The sequence below is a fragment of the Vigna unguiculata genome, chromosome 1, assembly GCF_037176805.1.
Source record: "Vigna unguiculata cultivar grain cowpea cultivar isolate G323 ecotype 2 chromosome 1, ASM3717680v1, whole genome shotgun sequence".
Taxonomy (NCBI): domain Eukaryota; kingdom Viridiplantae; phylum Streptophyta; class Magnoliopsida; order Fabales; family Fabaceae; genus Vigna; species Vigna unguiculata.
In genome coordinates this window covers 30497011-30512220 of record NC_140792.1, presented here as the reverse complement: position 1 = coordinate 30512220, position 15210 = coordinate 30497011, and the positions used below count along the sequence as shown (strand labels likewise).

At 26.0% G+C, this 15210-nt stretch overlaps 1 protein-coding gene across 1 annotated transcript; it reads right to left on the bottom strand.

Moving 5' to 3' along the window:
• Positions 1–2783: 2783 nt before the first annotated feature.
• On the bottom strand, positions 2784–7185 carry LOC114179074 (protein DETOXIFICATION 21-like). The gene is made up of 8 exons (XM_028065282.2): positions 6761–7185; positions 6153–6691; positions 5654–5740; positions 5496–5552; positions 3628–3866; positions 3271–3389; positions 3099–3185; positions 2784–3018 (listed from the first exon to the last, which is right to left on the bottom strand). Exons 1-8 carry the CDS (start codon positions 7016–7018, stop codon positions 2938–2940), a joined length of 1467 nt encoding a protein of 488 aa, XP_027921083.2. The 5' UTR covers positions 7019–7185; the 3' UTR covers positions 2784–2937.
• Between the last annotated feature and the right edge of the window lie 8025 nt (positions 7186–15210).

Here is a 15210-nt window from a genome sequence, read left to right as displayed (position 1 = left end):
GATAAAAAGAAAGCACCGGTGGCGTAGTAAATTTTATTTACATTACTTTCACCCACTCTGAGAGATAAAAAATAATTAAGGTCAAAAAGGTAATTATTGGGGGTACAGGAGAAGGCTTCGGGGTGCAGTGAGAAGCCCCCTCAGGTTAATCTTCTGGACTCCAGAGTTGGGATACTAGGTGTTGAGCTATTTAAGATCTCATAATTTCCCTGAACTTGAGAGAATTCGACCACGAATTCAGAAAGACCTACAAAAGAAAGAAATCTTGTATTTTGAGATCAAAAGAAAACGTGTCTTGTCTTTTTATGGAGAATGAGGATATTATTGCACACATGTTAGGTGCAAAGAAACGTTTGTGTTCCTCCATTTTGCTTTATGAATATTTTTAGAAGTTCATCATCCAAAGAGGAGGGAATTTTCAAAACTGTGATTTTCACACTTTATTTGCAAAAAAATTGGTTTTAGGGATTTTATACTCAAAGATTTTATTTTCTCTAAAAGGACATTGATTTATGTTATGTTACTTTAGTTGCCAAAAGTCCTTACATTAAAAAACTTTGCAAAAACTTAAAGCTTTGTATCAATCATTATTTTTCTTAGGTTTAAATACATCATTGGTCTCAATTTTCGTAAACTTTGTTCACTTCAGTCATTTTTTTGAAATGTTAAAAAAGATCTTAATTTTTATAAATTATGGTCAATTTAATCCTTTTTCTATATGTCGTTTAATTTTTTTTTAATGTCACGTATCACTCTGTGTTTTTTTTTATTTTTTATTTTTTAAAAAGTTGTTCACGTGTCAAGTTGGTATTGTGACACATGGTAGTGTTAGTGTCACGTGTCAAGCCAATGTCACTACCACGTGTCAAGTCAACGTGTCGGTGTCTCGTGACTTATATTCAATCCAATCCACATTTTGGTTAATTTTGTTCAATTTCGTTTCAATTTTTGTAAACTTTATTCAATTCAGTTTCAATTTTATCCTTCTTCAAATTGACTAAATTTAATTTTTATATAAATGTTATAATAAAATTTTTATTCAAATTTAAATTTACATTAAATATTTCTTTCATTATTTTTAAATCAATCATAATTATATTATTTGCAAGAAATTATTAGATTTATGTTTGATGTTTGCTACATGTGGACAACCCTTTTAAAATTTAAAAAAATTAAAAAGTGACACGTGATGGTTATTGTTCACATTCCATTAACAATCTAAATAACTTTTAAAAAAAAATCAAATTGTACAAAAGTTATAGTCATTTTTAACATTTAGAAAAATGAAAATCAAAGTGAAAAAGATTTATGAAAATTGAGACCAACCATGTATTTAAGTCTTTTTTATTATATCTTCTCATAGATCATTATTCTGATACGAGGATAGTTTCATATTATTTCAAATTAAGTACGATGACAATTTATATCTATATCGGTTCATCCTCCATCCCAAATAATTTCTAAAACAACTATGATAACGTTTTAAACTTTAAAGTACATTATCTCATTTACGATAATAAATCATAATCTTAAAATTGAAACTTCTTTTTTCAATTTTTTACCTTTTACATGTTATACATGTGAAAAATGACTCTTGTAAATATTATTTTTACATAATACTGGTAAGTACTTCTATCTTATCGGATAAACATAAAGTTATAAGGATAATGATATTTTAATCCATTTTTTTGATCAACTTTTAATTCATTATTCTCATCATCCTTAGATCATCACATCACATTACAAAAAAATTAAAATAAATAATTTAATAGTGATAAGAATAATGAGTTAAAAATAAATAAAAAAATAAATTAAAATATTATTATTCAAGTTATAATGCACGTAAAAAATTGTCTTTTGCGTTATGTACAAAAAGTATGAAAATTGTCCTTTTTATTTCACACAACTCAATGTGGATTGTCCCTAATTTATCTATTAAGTTTAATGTAAAATCCTTGTTTTATATTAGTGGGGCATGCCGTCTTGTCACACCCAATCACCATCTCATTTAGCATATGTGTTGTAATTAAAAATATGTTTCTGAGTCATAGAAAAATTATATTTAAAATTTAGATTAAATATTTTTTTTTAATTTTTTAATTTTCAAAAATCGAAATTAGTTCTTTCCAAAATTTTTATCCAATTTAATTTTTTAATTTTAAAAATTAAAAATGTTTGAATTTAATATTTTAATATTATTAATCAATAATTAACCAGAATAATAAATAAATATTTTAGTTATATGTTCTTGTGAGACATAGTCAAAACTTGTATATTTGTGATTGCGAATATTTTTATATTTTATCAATTTTAAATTAAACTATTTAAATTTTAAAATATGAATTTTAGAAAAGTAATCTTTTGTAAAATTATTTCAATTTCATGTCTAATATATATAAAATTAAATTTTAAATTATTAATATTTCTTTCACCGATAATTTGTTTTGATAACTTAAATTTAAAAAGATACTCATTTCATATAAAATATATTGGTGAATACATCGTACAAACAAATAATCATTACTTGCAAATATCTATTTAGTATTTTACACAAATTTGACTTGTTGATGAGGACATATTTTTTTATCATTATTGTGAATGATTAATGGGTATATATATATATATATATATATATATATATATATATATATATATATATATATATATATATATATAACTTTTTATTATGCGTTTGAAACCGTAAACTAAATGTAGTTGTTCAGCATAAAATCTTTCTAATTAGAGTTTGATTCTCGATTATTTGTATAAAAAATGGTGTAGAATGAAGGAACCAAAGCACTCCAAGTTTTCTTGATGTAAAAAGACAACAACAGAGCCTTGAATTTATTTGGGAAATCAATTAAAGTATGGTTTTAACTTTCATTAAACAAAATGACGGAGATATCTCAAAACATCAAAGTTAAATACACAGTTTAGCTAGGACATGGTTGGTCTAGTGTTTGATTCTTCGTTCTCCACCATTGTCCATTTGTTAACACGATTTCGAGCTATCACTACCTGTGACATTGATATACGAAAAGCTTAATTCCACTGCAAATGGAAAATCAACAGTGATAAGCAACACAAAAATCGATTACCTGCTTGTCCCAGTCTGTTTTCAATGTGATTGTAATAAGCATCACGGTCTGAACAAATGTTCCAAACAACATTCCAATCCAAATACCCTACAATTGTGTTTTATAGAATGTGATATAAAAGTTTGAATGATTGTGTAAGTTTAAGAGAATTTGCAGAAGATGAATGAATTACCTTGACATTCAAATGGAGGAAATGATCAAGAAGCACTCCAACAGGAATACCAATGAGATAATAACAGCCAATGTTTACATATGCAACAATGCTTTGCCACCCAGCTCCAACAGAAACTCCTATTCATAAAAAAATGTCACAGTGCATAATTGCTTCAGAATATACAGTTTTATATATTTCTTTGTTTTTTACAAGCAATACACGTTAAATACAAATAAGATCGAAAGTGGTGTGATAATCTCTTACACAAACGTGTTCCCTTGATACCAAAACTTCGGGTAATAAAAAACCTTTCAGAGTTGTATCAGAGGGGTGTACAAGGAATGCACATAAAAATAAATAGGAAGAAAAGAATACCAGAGAGCACAGGTTGAACACTGTTCATCAAGATGGAAAATGAGAGCAATGGTGATAAATCACCAACAGCATTAGCCACCTCTGGGTCTGTAGTGAAAATATAAGCAAGTCTTTCCCTCAGAAACAGGAACATCAAAAATAGCACGAATCCAATCACAAATGATGTCAGAACTGTTATCAGAATGGAAAATTTTGCAGCCTTTGAACTCCCTCTTCCAAGCTCGTTTGCAACCCTCACACTGCACACAATAATCAATATGAATCTTAATTATAAGTATAAATTTCTTGTACATTTTTTGAGTTTTGCCCTTGATATACATTGCTGTACCGTGTTATAATGTTCTATTTGTTGTGATGCAATGTTGACCTATAATGTCTTTATAAAAATATTTCAAATCTGTAAAGTGTATATCGTTTATTTATTTTAAAATGCTAAAGATCGGTAACTGCAAATTTTAAAAGGATGAAAAAAAAAGGATAGTGGACTAAAAACTAATTTCGTGTATTGAGAAATAAAATCAATAATATTAAATTATACAAAGAAAAAATTTATAAAGACAAAAAAAAATACTCATTTTACATTAACTTAAACGTATTAAAAAATATATAAAAGGTTCTACATAGATAAAAAAAAAATTAATAACATAAACAAGTAGCATGTAACATTTTCATATACATTGTCGTTCTAATAAATCATTATAAACTATAAGTTCTTTAATTTTCATAATTAATTATAATAAATGTCGTACAAAATTCACTACAACAAAAAACAACATAAAATTATGATCTAAATTATAAAAACCATGGTCTAAAGATTAGACCACATTTTTTTAGATGTGGTATAGGTGAGTGTGGTTATAAGTAATAGACAACGGTTTTTAGTACGACAATGTTTTTGAAACCGTTGCTTAAAATCCTTACAATAGACAACAGTTTTTCAGGTTGATTTTAGACCTCACTTATATTTTTAGACCACATTTTTACTGGTTTTGTCCACATAGTTTAAAGCAACAATTGTATAATCATGGGCTTTCATGATATTTATACAACATTTATAAAAATGTTGTTTATTATATGTTTAGGCCACATTTATTTAGTCATTATCTAATTTAGTGTGGTCTAAACTACAAAATGTTGTAGTGATTCATTGATAATTTAAAATATTTTTTGTTATATCTATTTCAGACTAAAATAGACCTAAATTGCTTTACGGAACTTGTGGTATAGTTAGACATAAATATTATAAGGAAATAAATTAGGTTAATGTTTTGTTGTAAAAGTCTCTTTAATTAAAAAACCTTTAATTCATTAAAAAAAACTATGACAAACCTAGAAGATAAACTTATTTATGTAAATATGAAAATTTAAATATTATTTTTTTAATATATTAAAGTTATATATATATATATATATATATATATATATATTAACCAAATTTTAGTTCTTAATAGTTTTTTTTAGTTTCAAGTGATTTTTAGTTTTAATACTTAGTTTTTTAATTATAGTTTAAATTAATTTAAATTTTTTACTACGTTAAAAATATGCTTATACAGTGATATGGACACTGTATTCAAATTTGTGGTGCCATAATACTGGTTAGTCGTAATAAAGAGAGTAATAATAATGGTAGTTAATAATTTTTTGATATTAAGAAAATATCTTTATCAAAAATAACAATACTATATTTTTTTATTTTAAATTTACAATAAAAATCTTATTTTAAAAATGAATATAAAATGTTTGTAATTAAGTAGAAACTAATTTTAATTCTCATTTTGTTGAACACATTTTGTTTCAAAAATTAATTGTAAAACTAAACATAAAAAGCCAACAAATAGAGAAAAGAAAACTTAAAAAAAAAAAAATACCCTGCAGCAGCAAAGAAACCAAGGGCTATCATCATTTCCCATCCACTGATGTTGAGACTGCACAAAGTGATGCAAATATACAATGATACTATCATTAAATAAACAGAACAATATGAAGAAACAGAGGATTATGTACTATAAGTACGAAATTCAGTTACCATATGGCCAGAGCATCAATGGAAACTTCTGCATTTTTCATGTTGCCTGTAAGAAGAATCAAAACTGTGTTGTACCAGATCTCAAGACTGTAAAAGGAACCATAGTTAGTGCTATATCTCTTCTCTTTTATTTTCTTCTGCAACGCAAATGTTCATCACTCAAGAAAAACAGTAACCAAAACTTCTTTTACAAACACCTTAACTTTCGAAATCAGTAAAGTAACAGTTTGTTAACCAATATATTGTTTGTCCGACAGTTTGTTAACCGATATATTGTTTGTCCGACAGTTTGTTAACCGAAATATTGTTTGTCCGACAAGTGGGAGAGAGTATAGATTCAACTCCTCTATATTATAAAATTAGTCTGAAAGATTTTGAAACATAAAGTACAGAGAGATTATGCTTTCAATTCTCTTGGCTAACAAAATATTAACTATTAACATTTTTTCGATATAAAAACTGTTATGAAAAATGTCATGGAAACGGGTTAAAATCTTACCACAACATAAGACCAGAAGAGAGGGAAAGTTTGATGACAGACCAAAGATCTTTGAAGGCCAAGAATGAGAAACCTTTCCATGTGTCAGGGCACTTGGTCATGATAAACACAAGCTGGCCCAAGTTCGGAATCCAATATGCCAGAAGTGTCGATGTGAGTGCACCGTTGAGGCCAAACTTGAACTGAACAGTTAAAAGCCATGACAGGAAAACGTGCAGAGAAATTGAAACTGCTGCAAGATAGGCGATGATCTTGTTCTTGCTCTGTGATTGCAGGAACATTTGGCAGGTGAAGGAGACAGTGAAGGAAAATATGATACCAATCGACCACAGAGAAATGCTTCCAGCAACTCGAGCAATGGTTTTGTCTTGGCCTAGAGCCTCCAACAAAGGGGTGGTGAAGATGTAAATTGGAAGAAGGAATATAGAGGCTGTGAACAACACTATCCATGATCTTTGAAGATACACTCCAAGCATGTCGTACTTTCTGGCTCCATATGCTTGACCACAAAGAGTTTCCAAAGCACTAGCCATGCCAATCTGCAATTTTCCATTAGAAAATGTTGGAATTTTTTTCACTCACAAGGTGAAGAGAAAAGAAAGACTTACCAATACCCCATTTGCAAATCTGACCAGAACAGTCATAACAAGAGCATATGCAGCTAGTTCAGTTGAGCCAATGTGGCCAATGAAGGATTGAGTAACCACGACAATCCCAAAAGTTGAGAACCTTGTGAATATGGCAGGGCCTGCTACCACCCACATCTTCTTGCTTTCTTCCCATACCCTTTTCCCTACTGACTCTTCCTCTCCCAAAGAATCCTTCTTTAGCTCATGCAAAAGCTTCTGCTTTAGCTCTTCTCCCATGGTGATTTCAAACTCGTTCACTCGTTATCCAGTACAAAATCAGTGCATCACTTTGTGGTTAAAAATGCATGTTTCTTTCTGAATTCAACCATTAAAAAAACTGAATTCACTAAATTTTTACATTAGACGTGGCCATACCATCATTACTAATATAAAGGAAGTTCTTCTGTATATATTGTCTATTGAGAGAAAAAGTTATGAATAAGAGATAAACAAAGAATCAACATCCTATTCTTAAATTGTAGGGACCTAATTAATTAGGACCTTTTGCCAAGACACGGTGGAATTATTCTGTGTGGACAACGAAACATTAAATTACATGCTGCCACAGTGTTTTGTCAATAAATTTACCTTCACGTCTTTGTATATGTTTTGTCTGTTTACTAGAGTTCACCCTTTTATTGTGTAAAAGCTGTAATATAGAGCCTTACTTTGGAGGGAAGAAAAGTACTCTGTGTGAAATTATTATTATATGTTCTGTCCGAAAATGATATTTCAACAAAAGAATTTGACAAACTTTATACGATATTAACGTGGCAGGACATTTTTAAAATTTTTATTACCAAAATGTAAGGTAACATGTGCTGCGAAAATAAAGAAGGAAATTGAAAATAAAGAGTAATTTAGAGAGAGAAAATGAAGAAGAGAGAAAGGGAAAAGTATTTCCTTTATTTTCGCAGCACGTATTAACTTACGTTTTAATAATAAAAATTTTAAAAATATTCTGCCACATTGTCAAAAATTTATCAAATTCTTTTGTTGAAATATTAATTTTTGTATGTTGTTAATGCAAAATAGTTTTAGCATACAGGATCACGACCACTCTTCCAATAGTGAGAAAGTAATCAAAATAATTATATTTGGAAGCAATGCCTTTTTAATCCCCTGTTTTTTATTCAATATAGCCAAAGTCTCTGTAATTTTATACTGATAAGTTGAACTTTTTAAACTTTAAAAGACACGTAAATAAATTTAGAGATGTACAGAGTAAAACCGATAGAAAAAACAAAAAATAAATTGATTCAAATAATTGAAAAAAAAAACTAAAAGTTTTTGGATTGTTTTGCTTTTTTTTCTTCTAACAATCAAATTATTTCTGTTTGAATTTTTAAAATCCAGCCAAACAAATTAAATCACATGTCTTTGATATCTCTGAACAAGGGACAAGTACATGTTGATCCAATCCACCATGAACTTAGTGGTATCGATGTACATCTTAGTATATTTAGAATTATGGGTAAAGACGTATATCCCAATTCATTTGGGCTTAAGGGTACGAATATAAATCTTAGTACATATGGAATCAGTACATACGTACTTTTCTGTTAGGAGTGGTAATTAGGGTTTGGTTTGGTGGGCCGGTCCGTAGGCTCGCATAAAATACACGAGACATGCCTAGAAATTCAACCCGCAAGTCCGTCACAATCCGACCCATAATGGCCTGCGGCCTACATAAACTTAAGTTAGTTGGTTTGGTGTTTTCATGTTCTAGGACCACTTTTATGGACTCTTTTATGTTGTTTATTGCACTTGATATGATGTTCAGGACTTGTCTGTTACACTTGTTTTGATGCTCCAAGACTTCATTTTATGGAGTGTTTTTTATGTTGTTTATTGCACTTGTCCAGGCTTTGGTTTATTGCCCTATTATAATGCTCCAGGAATCGTTTTACTACACTGTTTTTATGTTGTACGGGTGCTTTAAAATTCCCAAAAAATGCTTTTAAGTTAAAAAATAAAAATAATGTCCCAATTGTGTAGGCCAAGTGATGTGCGGAGCGGACCGGTGATTGCAGCCTACATAAATTGTGCAGTGTGGGCTGGACCAGCCAGCAATGTGTGTGCTTTATGCGGGTCAGTCCGTATTGTCATTCATAATCCCCATACATATGGACTCAGACATACAAACATACATTGTAAATGGGATATAAGGACTGTAATAGTGGACAACATAAGTGAATGTAACAACAATTACAATTACGATAAGATATTTATGGAATAGTTTTATTGGTATTTAAAAAAAAATAAAAATAGGTACAAAGGTAATAACTTCAGCAGAGTGTAGGTACTCACCCTCTAAGAACATTACTAAGTAACAAGTAACAATTCAGGGGAGCTCTGCCAAAAAGAGACGAAGATTAAAACTTTTCTACGGAAGTTTCTTGAATTTCACTCATGAACTTTTCTATCTTTTCTTAAATGTTTCTTAAATGTGACACTGTTAACTACGTTATCTCACTTATTGCATTTTTATGTTATATGAATTGATCTTTAGATTTTTTTTATTTATTCGTATTTAGTGTTGTTAAAGATATATAATTTTAGTTGTTAATAATATTAAATATTTAATCTTATAATTCAATTAATTTATTATTTAATATATTTTGAGCAACATATTTTTTATTATTATAATTTAATTTAAAAGATGAAAAGAAAGAATAAAATTTTTAATAAAAAATGAAAACTAAAAAAACAATAAAAACCAATATGCACATAGTGGTTTGATTCGATTCAAATCATTTTTTTTTCTTTCAAACTAAATCAAACCGAAGCCTATATTATTTTATGTTTGATTTGAATATTTATTTCTAGTAAAAAAATCGAAATAAACATATCGCGAACACCGTATATAAATTTATTATTTTCTAAAATGTAGTAAATATGACAAAAATTTAGAAATAAGGGATCAAAACAAACGAGATGTGGGCATAAATAGATTGGAACGTGCACAAATTCTTTGTTGAACATCCATGTGATGTTCCTAAGTTTAAATTGACAGATATTAAACTGTCTTCGTATAGACAGAAACGACCTATTATATTGTCTATTTTAATTCTTTATTCTTAAAATGTTTAATTTAATATTTTTATTTTAAGAATGGTTACGGTGGTGTTCTTTTTTATTTATTTCTGTTCAAAATGACATTGTTATTGTTATAAATTTAAAGGATCAATTCGTTTAATTTTATGTGAATAATGTTAGAAATTGACTTTGACGATTATTTTTTAAATTATCTTGTGTATAATATCTCATTTGTAAATATAATAAAATATGGATGCTTAATCGAAATATTCAAAACAGATAATGTATAAAATATATTAATATATTACAAAAGACAGAAATATAAAATATATCATTTATATATTCAAACTAAACAACCAAATTTTATACAAAACTAAAACCGAGACATTCCACTACTTTAACTTATAACTCCTCATCTTTCAGAGGTATCTCTAGACCTGCAACTTTATCTATTTAAACAGATAAGGTGATCATCACAAAAGAAGAAAAGAAAACACAACAATCAACAAGTGCGAGGATAAGCTAGCTAAAAAGAAGTGCACATGTATTTATATTCATCATATACTACACCATTTCATTATCACAATAGCTATACTTGCAATCATCACACAAAAATCCTATATATCACCAAACTCAAATATCCATATAGATATATTTGACATAAGAGATTATTGGAGACATCCACTTATAATAGTATTTACTACTTACAAGATAAGTCTCATTCGCGACTAGGACCAAAATGATCCAGTGACTAGGACCTCTTATCATTCTTTAGAGTTTTAAATTATTGTTACTTCTAAAATGTCATTTTCTAGAGTTTTACACATAGTCCTTTAGAAGTGTTACTAATTAAATTCAATAATTTATAAATGTAATTTATTATTAGTGTTACTTCAAAAGTATAAGATACAACTATTTTAATAATTAATAACTTTTTACTTTGTAATAATTAATATTTAAATTGATTATTATAGTGATTAACAATTTTTAGTCATTAAAATTATTTATTGTTCATGCATTTCTTATAGTATGAGATAAAAAGCTCATTTATATAAACAATTCAATATTTTCAATTTTCAATTTTCACATTCTAATCAAATACATATAGGTCAAATTAGTTTAACATCATCATATTCATTTGTTTTCAGGTGCATATATCAATAACTTCTAAATTTTAAGTATTATAACCTGAACCAATTTCTCAATTTTACTAAAACATGAACATATTAACTATTCTTATATCTAATCTTGCACTTCTTTCATAATAGTAAAGAATCAATTAAGTTAAAGAAGTATTAACTTCTTCTTAAAGATCCTAATTCACAAAAACAGAAAACATCACTACACCAACCTACACTACCATATATTCATCTAACCGATTCATATATCTATCACATGCATGTTATAAATCCCTACGTACAAGTTCAAAAGAAAAAGAATAATTCAAGATAAAAGAAAAAAATTAATGTAAATAAAAATATGATCAAATTAGATTGACTATTTGTATTAACTTTTATAAAATAGTTTAAATTAAAGAAAGAAAAGTAAACTCAGAAATTTAAATATATAAAAAATAATAAAATTCATAAAATAAAAATAAATAACTTTAATGATTATTATTTTTAAAACTATATTTACTAAATGTAAAAATTTATGGGTAATAAGGAGAGGAAAAGACATATTTGTTTTATTCGGAAGTTTTTATGTATAGAAGACAGGGATGAGACATCACTCCCACATTCCAAGAACACAGCACAACACAACACACTCCACTTGTGTTGCAGTAATTAGTAATGCTTTATATAGGTCTCGTGGTATCGTTTTCATCATCATTATAACGAGAAACTTATGTTCTGTGTGGATTGGGACGTGCATTTGGAAAATAAATTTACAATTATTTGAGTTTATTTGAGTTTATTTATAGGTAAAGACAAAAGTTGTTTGGAATAAGAAAAATATAATATGATTTGATTAATATAAGTAAAAGGTTTATGAAAATTTGTATATGATTAGTAAAATTTAATAAATTATAATTTTTAATAAAGTAAATTATATGATTATTTTTTTATCTTTCGATATAAATAGAAGAAATGATACTAAAATAAAATTAAAAAAATATAATTTATTGATATTATCATTAATAATTTAAAATTAATTATTATTATTCTTAATGATAACTTGAAATAATTTACAATACATACTATTTAATTTATATCTCCACATTTATTTAAATTTATTTTATTTGATATAATTAATTCATTTATAAAATATATTTATTTAAATAATAATAATAATAATATTGTTATTATTATATAATACTAATTATTATAATAATTACAATTATAATTATTATTAATATTTAAAAAAAATTAATATATGTGTAATATTATAATATATTCTATCATTATATATATATATATATATATATATATATATATATATATATATAATTATTATATGAATAATAGAAAGTGATAAATATAAATAAATTAAATTATTAAACACAAAAATAATAAAGTAATGAGTTGTCTTACCTTATTATTTTTTTTTATTTTAAAAAATATTAAAATCTGGAACTCATGTATTATCTATCTTTTTAAATCGGCATAAATAAATGAAACTAAACATGTCTGCAATTCATTTTCTATCTACGTAAACAATACTAATGCATATTCAAACACTATTATTTTCGTCGTGGATTCAACACTCTCAAGAGTGCTGCAATTTTCAGTCTTCGGGTTGTTAAACACTGTCATATCATATGTCTCTTTATTGTTCAACCTTCACTTCAACTCATGTCATTGCATAGTAACTCTTATCTATTGCTTACAAAAAATTTCGGTTAAATCTTCATTTTTGCTGGTTTAAATGGATATCATTTTAATTTATTAAAAGAATAAAAAGAGCTACTTATGAGATTAAGTTGTAAAATTCACGAATCGGTTTTCTATTTTTCTATGTGTTTAATAATTAAATCAGATTTGTCATTTTTAATTGTTTTTCGAACTTTTAAGGGATAAAATGACCATTATGTCCATGAAATTTTCTTTTCTAATTCAATAGTTTGTGTATTCCACGATACTTTTTTATTTTATTCTTCATTTTAAATTATATTGACTATTATTTTTTCAGTTAGCTTTCACAACGATTAAAATGTATTATAACTTTTAATAGTAAAAGACATATTTTGAACTTGTAATTTTTGAAAAACTATATACTTTTAATTGATACTCTTTTATCTCTTCTAAATATTTGTCTATTTAAAAAAATATACGAACAAAAATTAAAAAAGAATAATAAGCTTAAAAATAATAATTAGTGCTCGTGGGAATATAATCATAACGGTCAGACATAGCGTATATATATATATATATATATATATATATATATATATATATATATATATATATATATATATATATATATATATATTCGATTATTTAATACTTTTCTTTTACTTTCTCTTTTTACCTTTCATATAGATTAATATTAAAAAGAACTAAGGATTTGAAAGACTTAAAGCAAATTTAAAAATAATATTTTCCTTTTAAAGACTTAAAGTAATTAGAAAAAAATTGAGGTTTTTTTCCGAAGGATTAAAATAATTAGTATTAAAAAAAATTAGACCTTTTCTTTTGGAGTCTTTTAAGCAAGGATGTTATCTGTTTGGGCTTTGAGTCTATCTTAGTACACTGCACCTACTATTTCATAATAAAATTTAACATATTTTTTTGTTTTCCACCTTCTGATATTGTTATCTTATAGTTAAATACTAACGAGTGTTACGAGGATATTAGTTAAAGTATACTTAATTATATTTAATTTTATTATTTTTATATTGAAAATTGGAATAATTAACTACATTAATTAAAATTATATAAATTTATATAATGGATTTTACAAACACAAAAATTTCTTTGGAATTTCTAAACAATATCTCTTCCACAAAATAAGTTCTTTGAAATTTCTAAGGTGTCTACTAAAATGTAAGAGAAAATATTTGAAGAGCCTCTTAATAAAAGTTTGAAACATTTGAAAGTTACAATATTTATTTTTTACAAAAAAAAAATCTTTAAAATTTATATAGTCTTTTTCAAATTCTTCTTTGATAAAAATATTGTACTTTTATATGAAAAACTTTTCTCTTTCTTTATAGTGTCGTTTGCCACTCCTTCATATTAATTTTTTTTTACGTTTAATTATATTTTAATATTTAGTAATATTAAAATATAGTTATTTTATTATTTTCTTACGTTTCATAGGTGTGCATCAAATAAATTATTAATTAAAGTTGTACATCATTTATGGTTATTTTTGTCCTTTAAACAAAGTAAAATTGCATTTATGATGGTTAGGTCAAGATCCATTTAATATTATTTAATTATCTTTTACCTTTTTGTAAGTGTTTATCAAATAAATTATTGATTAAAGTTGTACAATCATTTATGACCATTTTTGTTTTTTAAATAAAGTAAAATTACATTAATTATGATTAAATCAAGATTCATTTAATATTAGAATTAACTATGCACTTTTATATAATTCAATGCTTATTAATTATTCTTAATAAATGTCTCCTTAGCAGTATCTTGTTTTATATAATGAAGTTGGTAGTGAAACTAAAACAGGAGAATGTTAACCAGTACCCTTATGACACTCATTGAGGTATAATTAATGATGTTTGATTTTACCATTTTTAACTTAAATTATTAATTTCATTAATTAAAATAGTATAAATTTATACAATAGATTTATAAAGACAAAAGTGTCCTTTAGAATTTATAAACAATATCTATTACACAAAATAAACACTTTAAAATTTCTAAGGCAGGTAGTAAAGTAGAAGAAAAAATATTTTTTTGTCACTTAAAGAGTCTCTTAGTAGAAGTTTGAAATGTTTGAAATGTATAATCTTTATTTTTATTTTTTTAAATCTCTTTAAAATTTATAGTCTTTTTCAAATTCTTTTATGATGAAAACATTGCACTTTCATGTGAAAAAATTTCTCATTTCTTTATAATATTTTTTGTCACTCCTTCAAATTATTTTTTTTACGTTTAATTATATTTTAATTTTAGCAATATTAAAATATAACCATTTATTATTTAATTATTTCTTACTTTTTATAGGTGTACATCAAATAATTATTAATTAGAGTAAAATAATCATTTATGGACATTTTTGTCCTTTAAATAAAGTAAAATTGCATTTATGATGATTAGGTTAAGATTCATTTAATATTACAGTTAATTATGCATTTGTAAAATTCAAGACATTAATTAATCTTAATGAATGTCTTAGGATGGTTAGCAAGACCATTCAATATTCTCTTTCATATTGCACACCTACACAAGGATAACAACATATAAAGGAGAACACATACAACATTT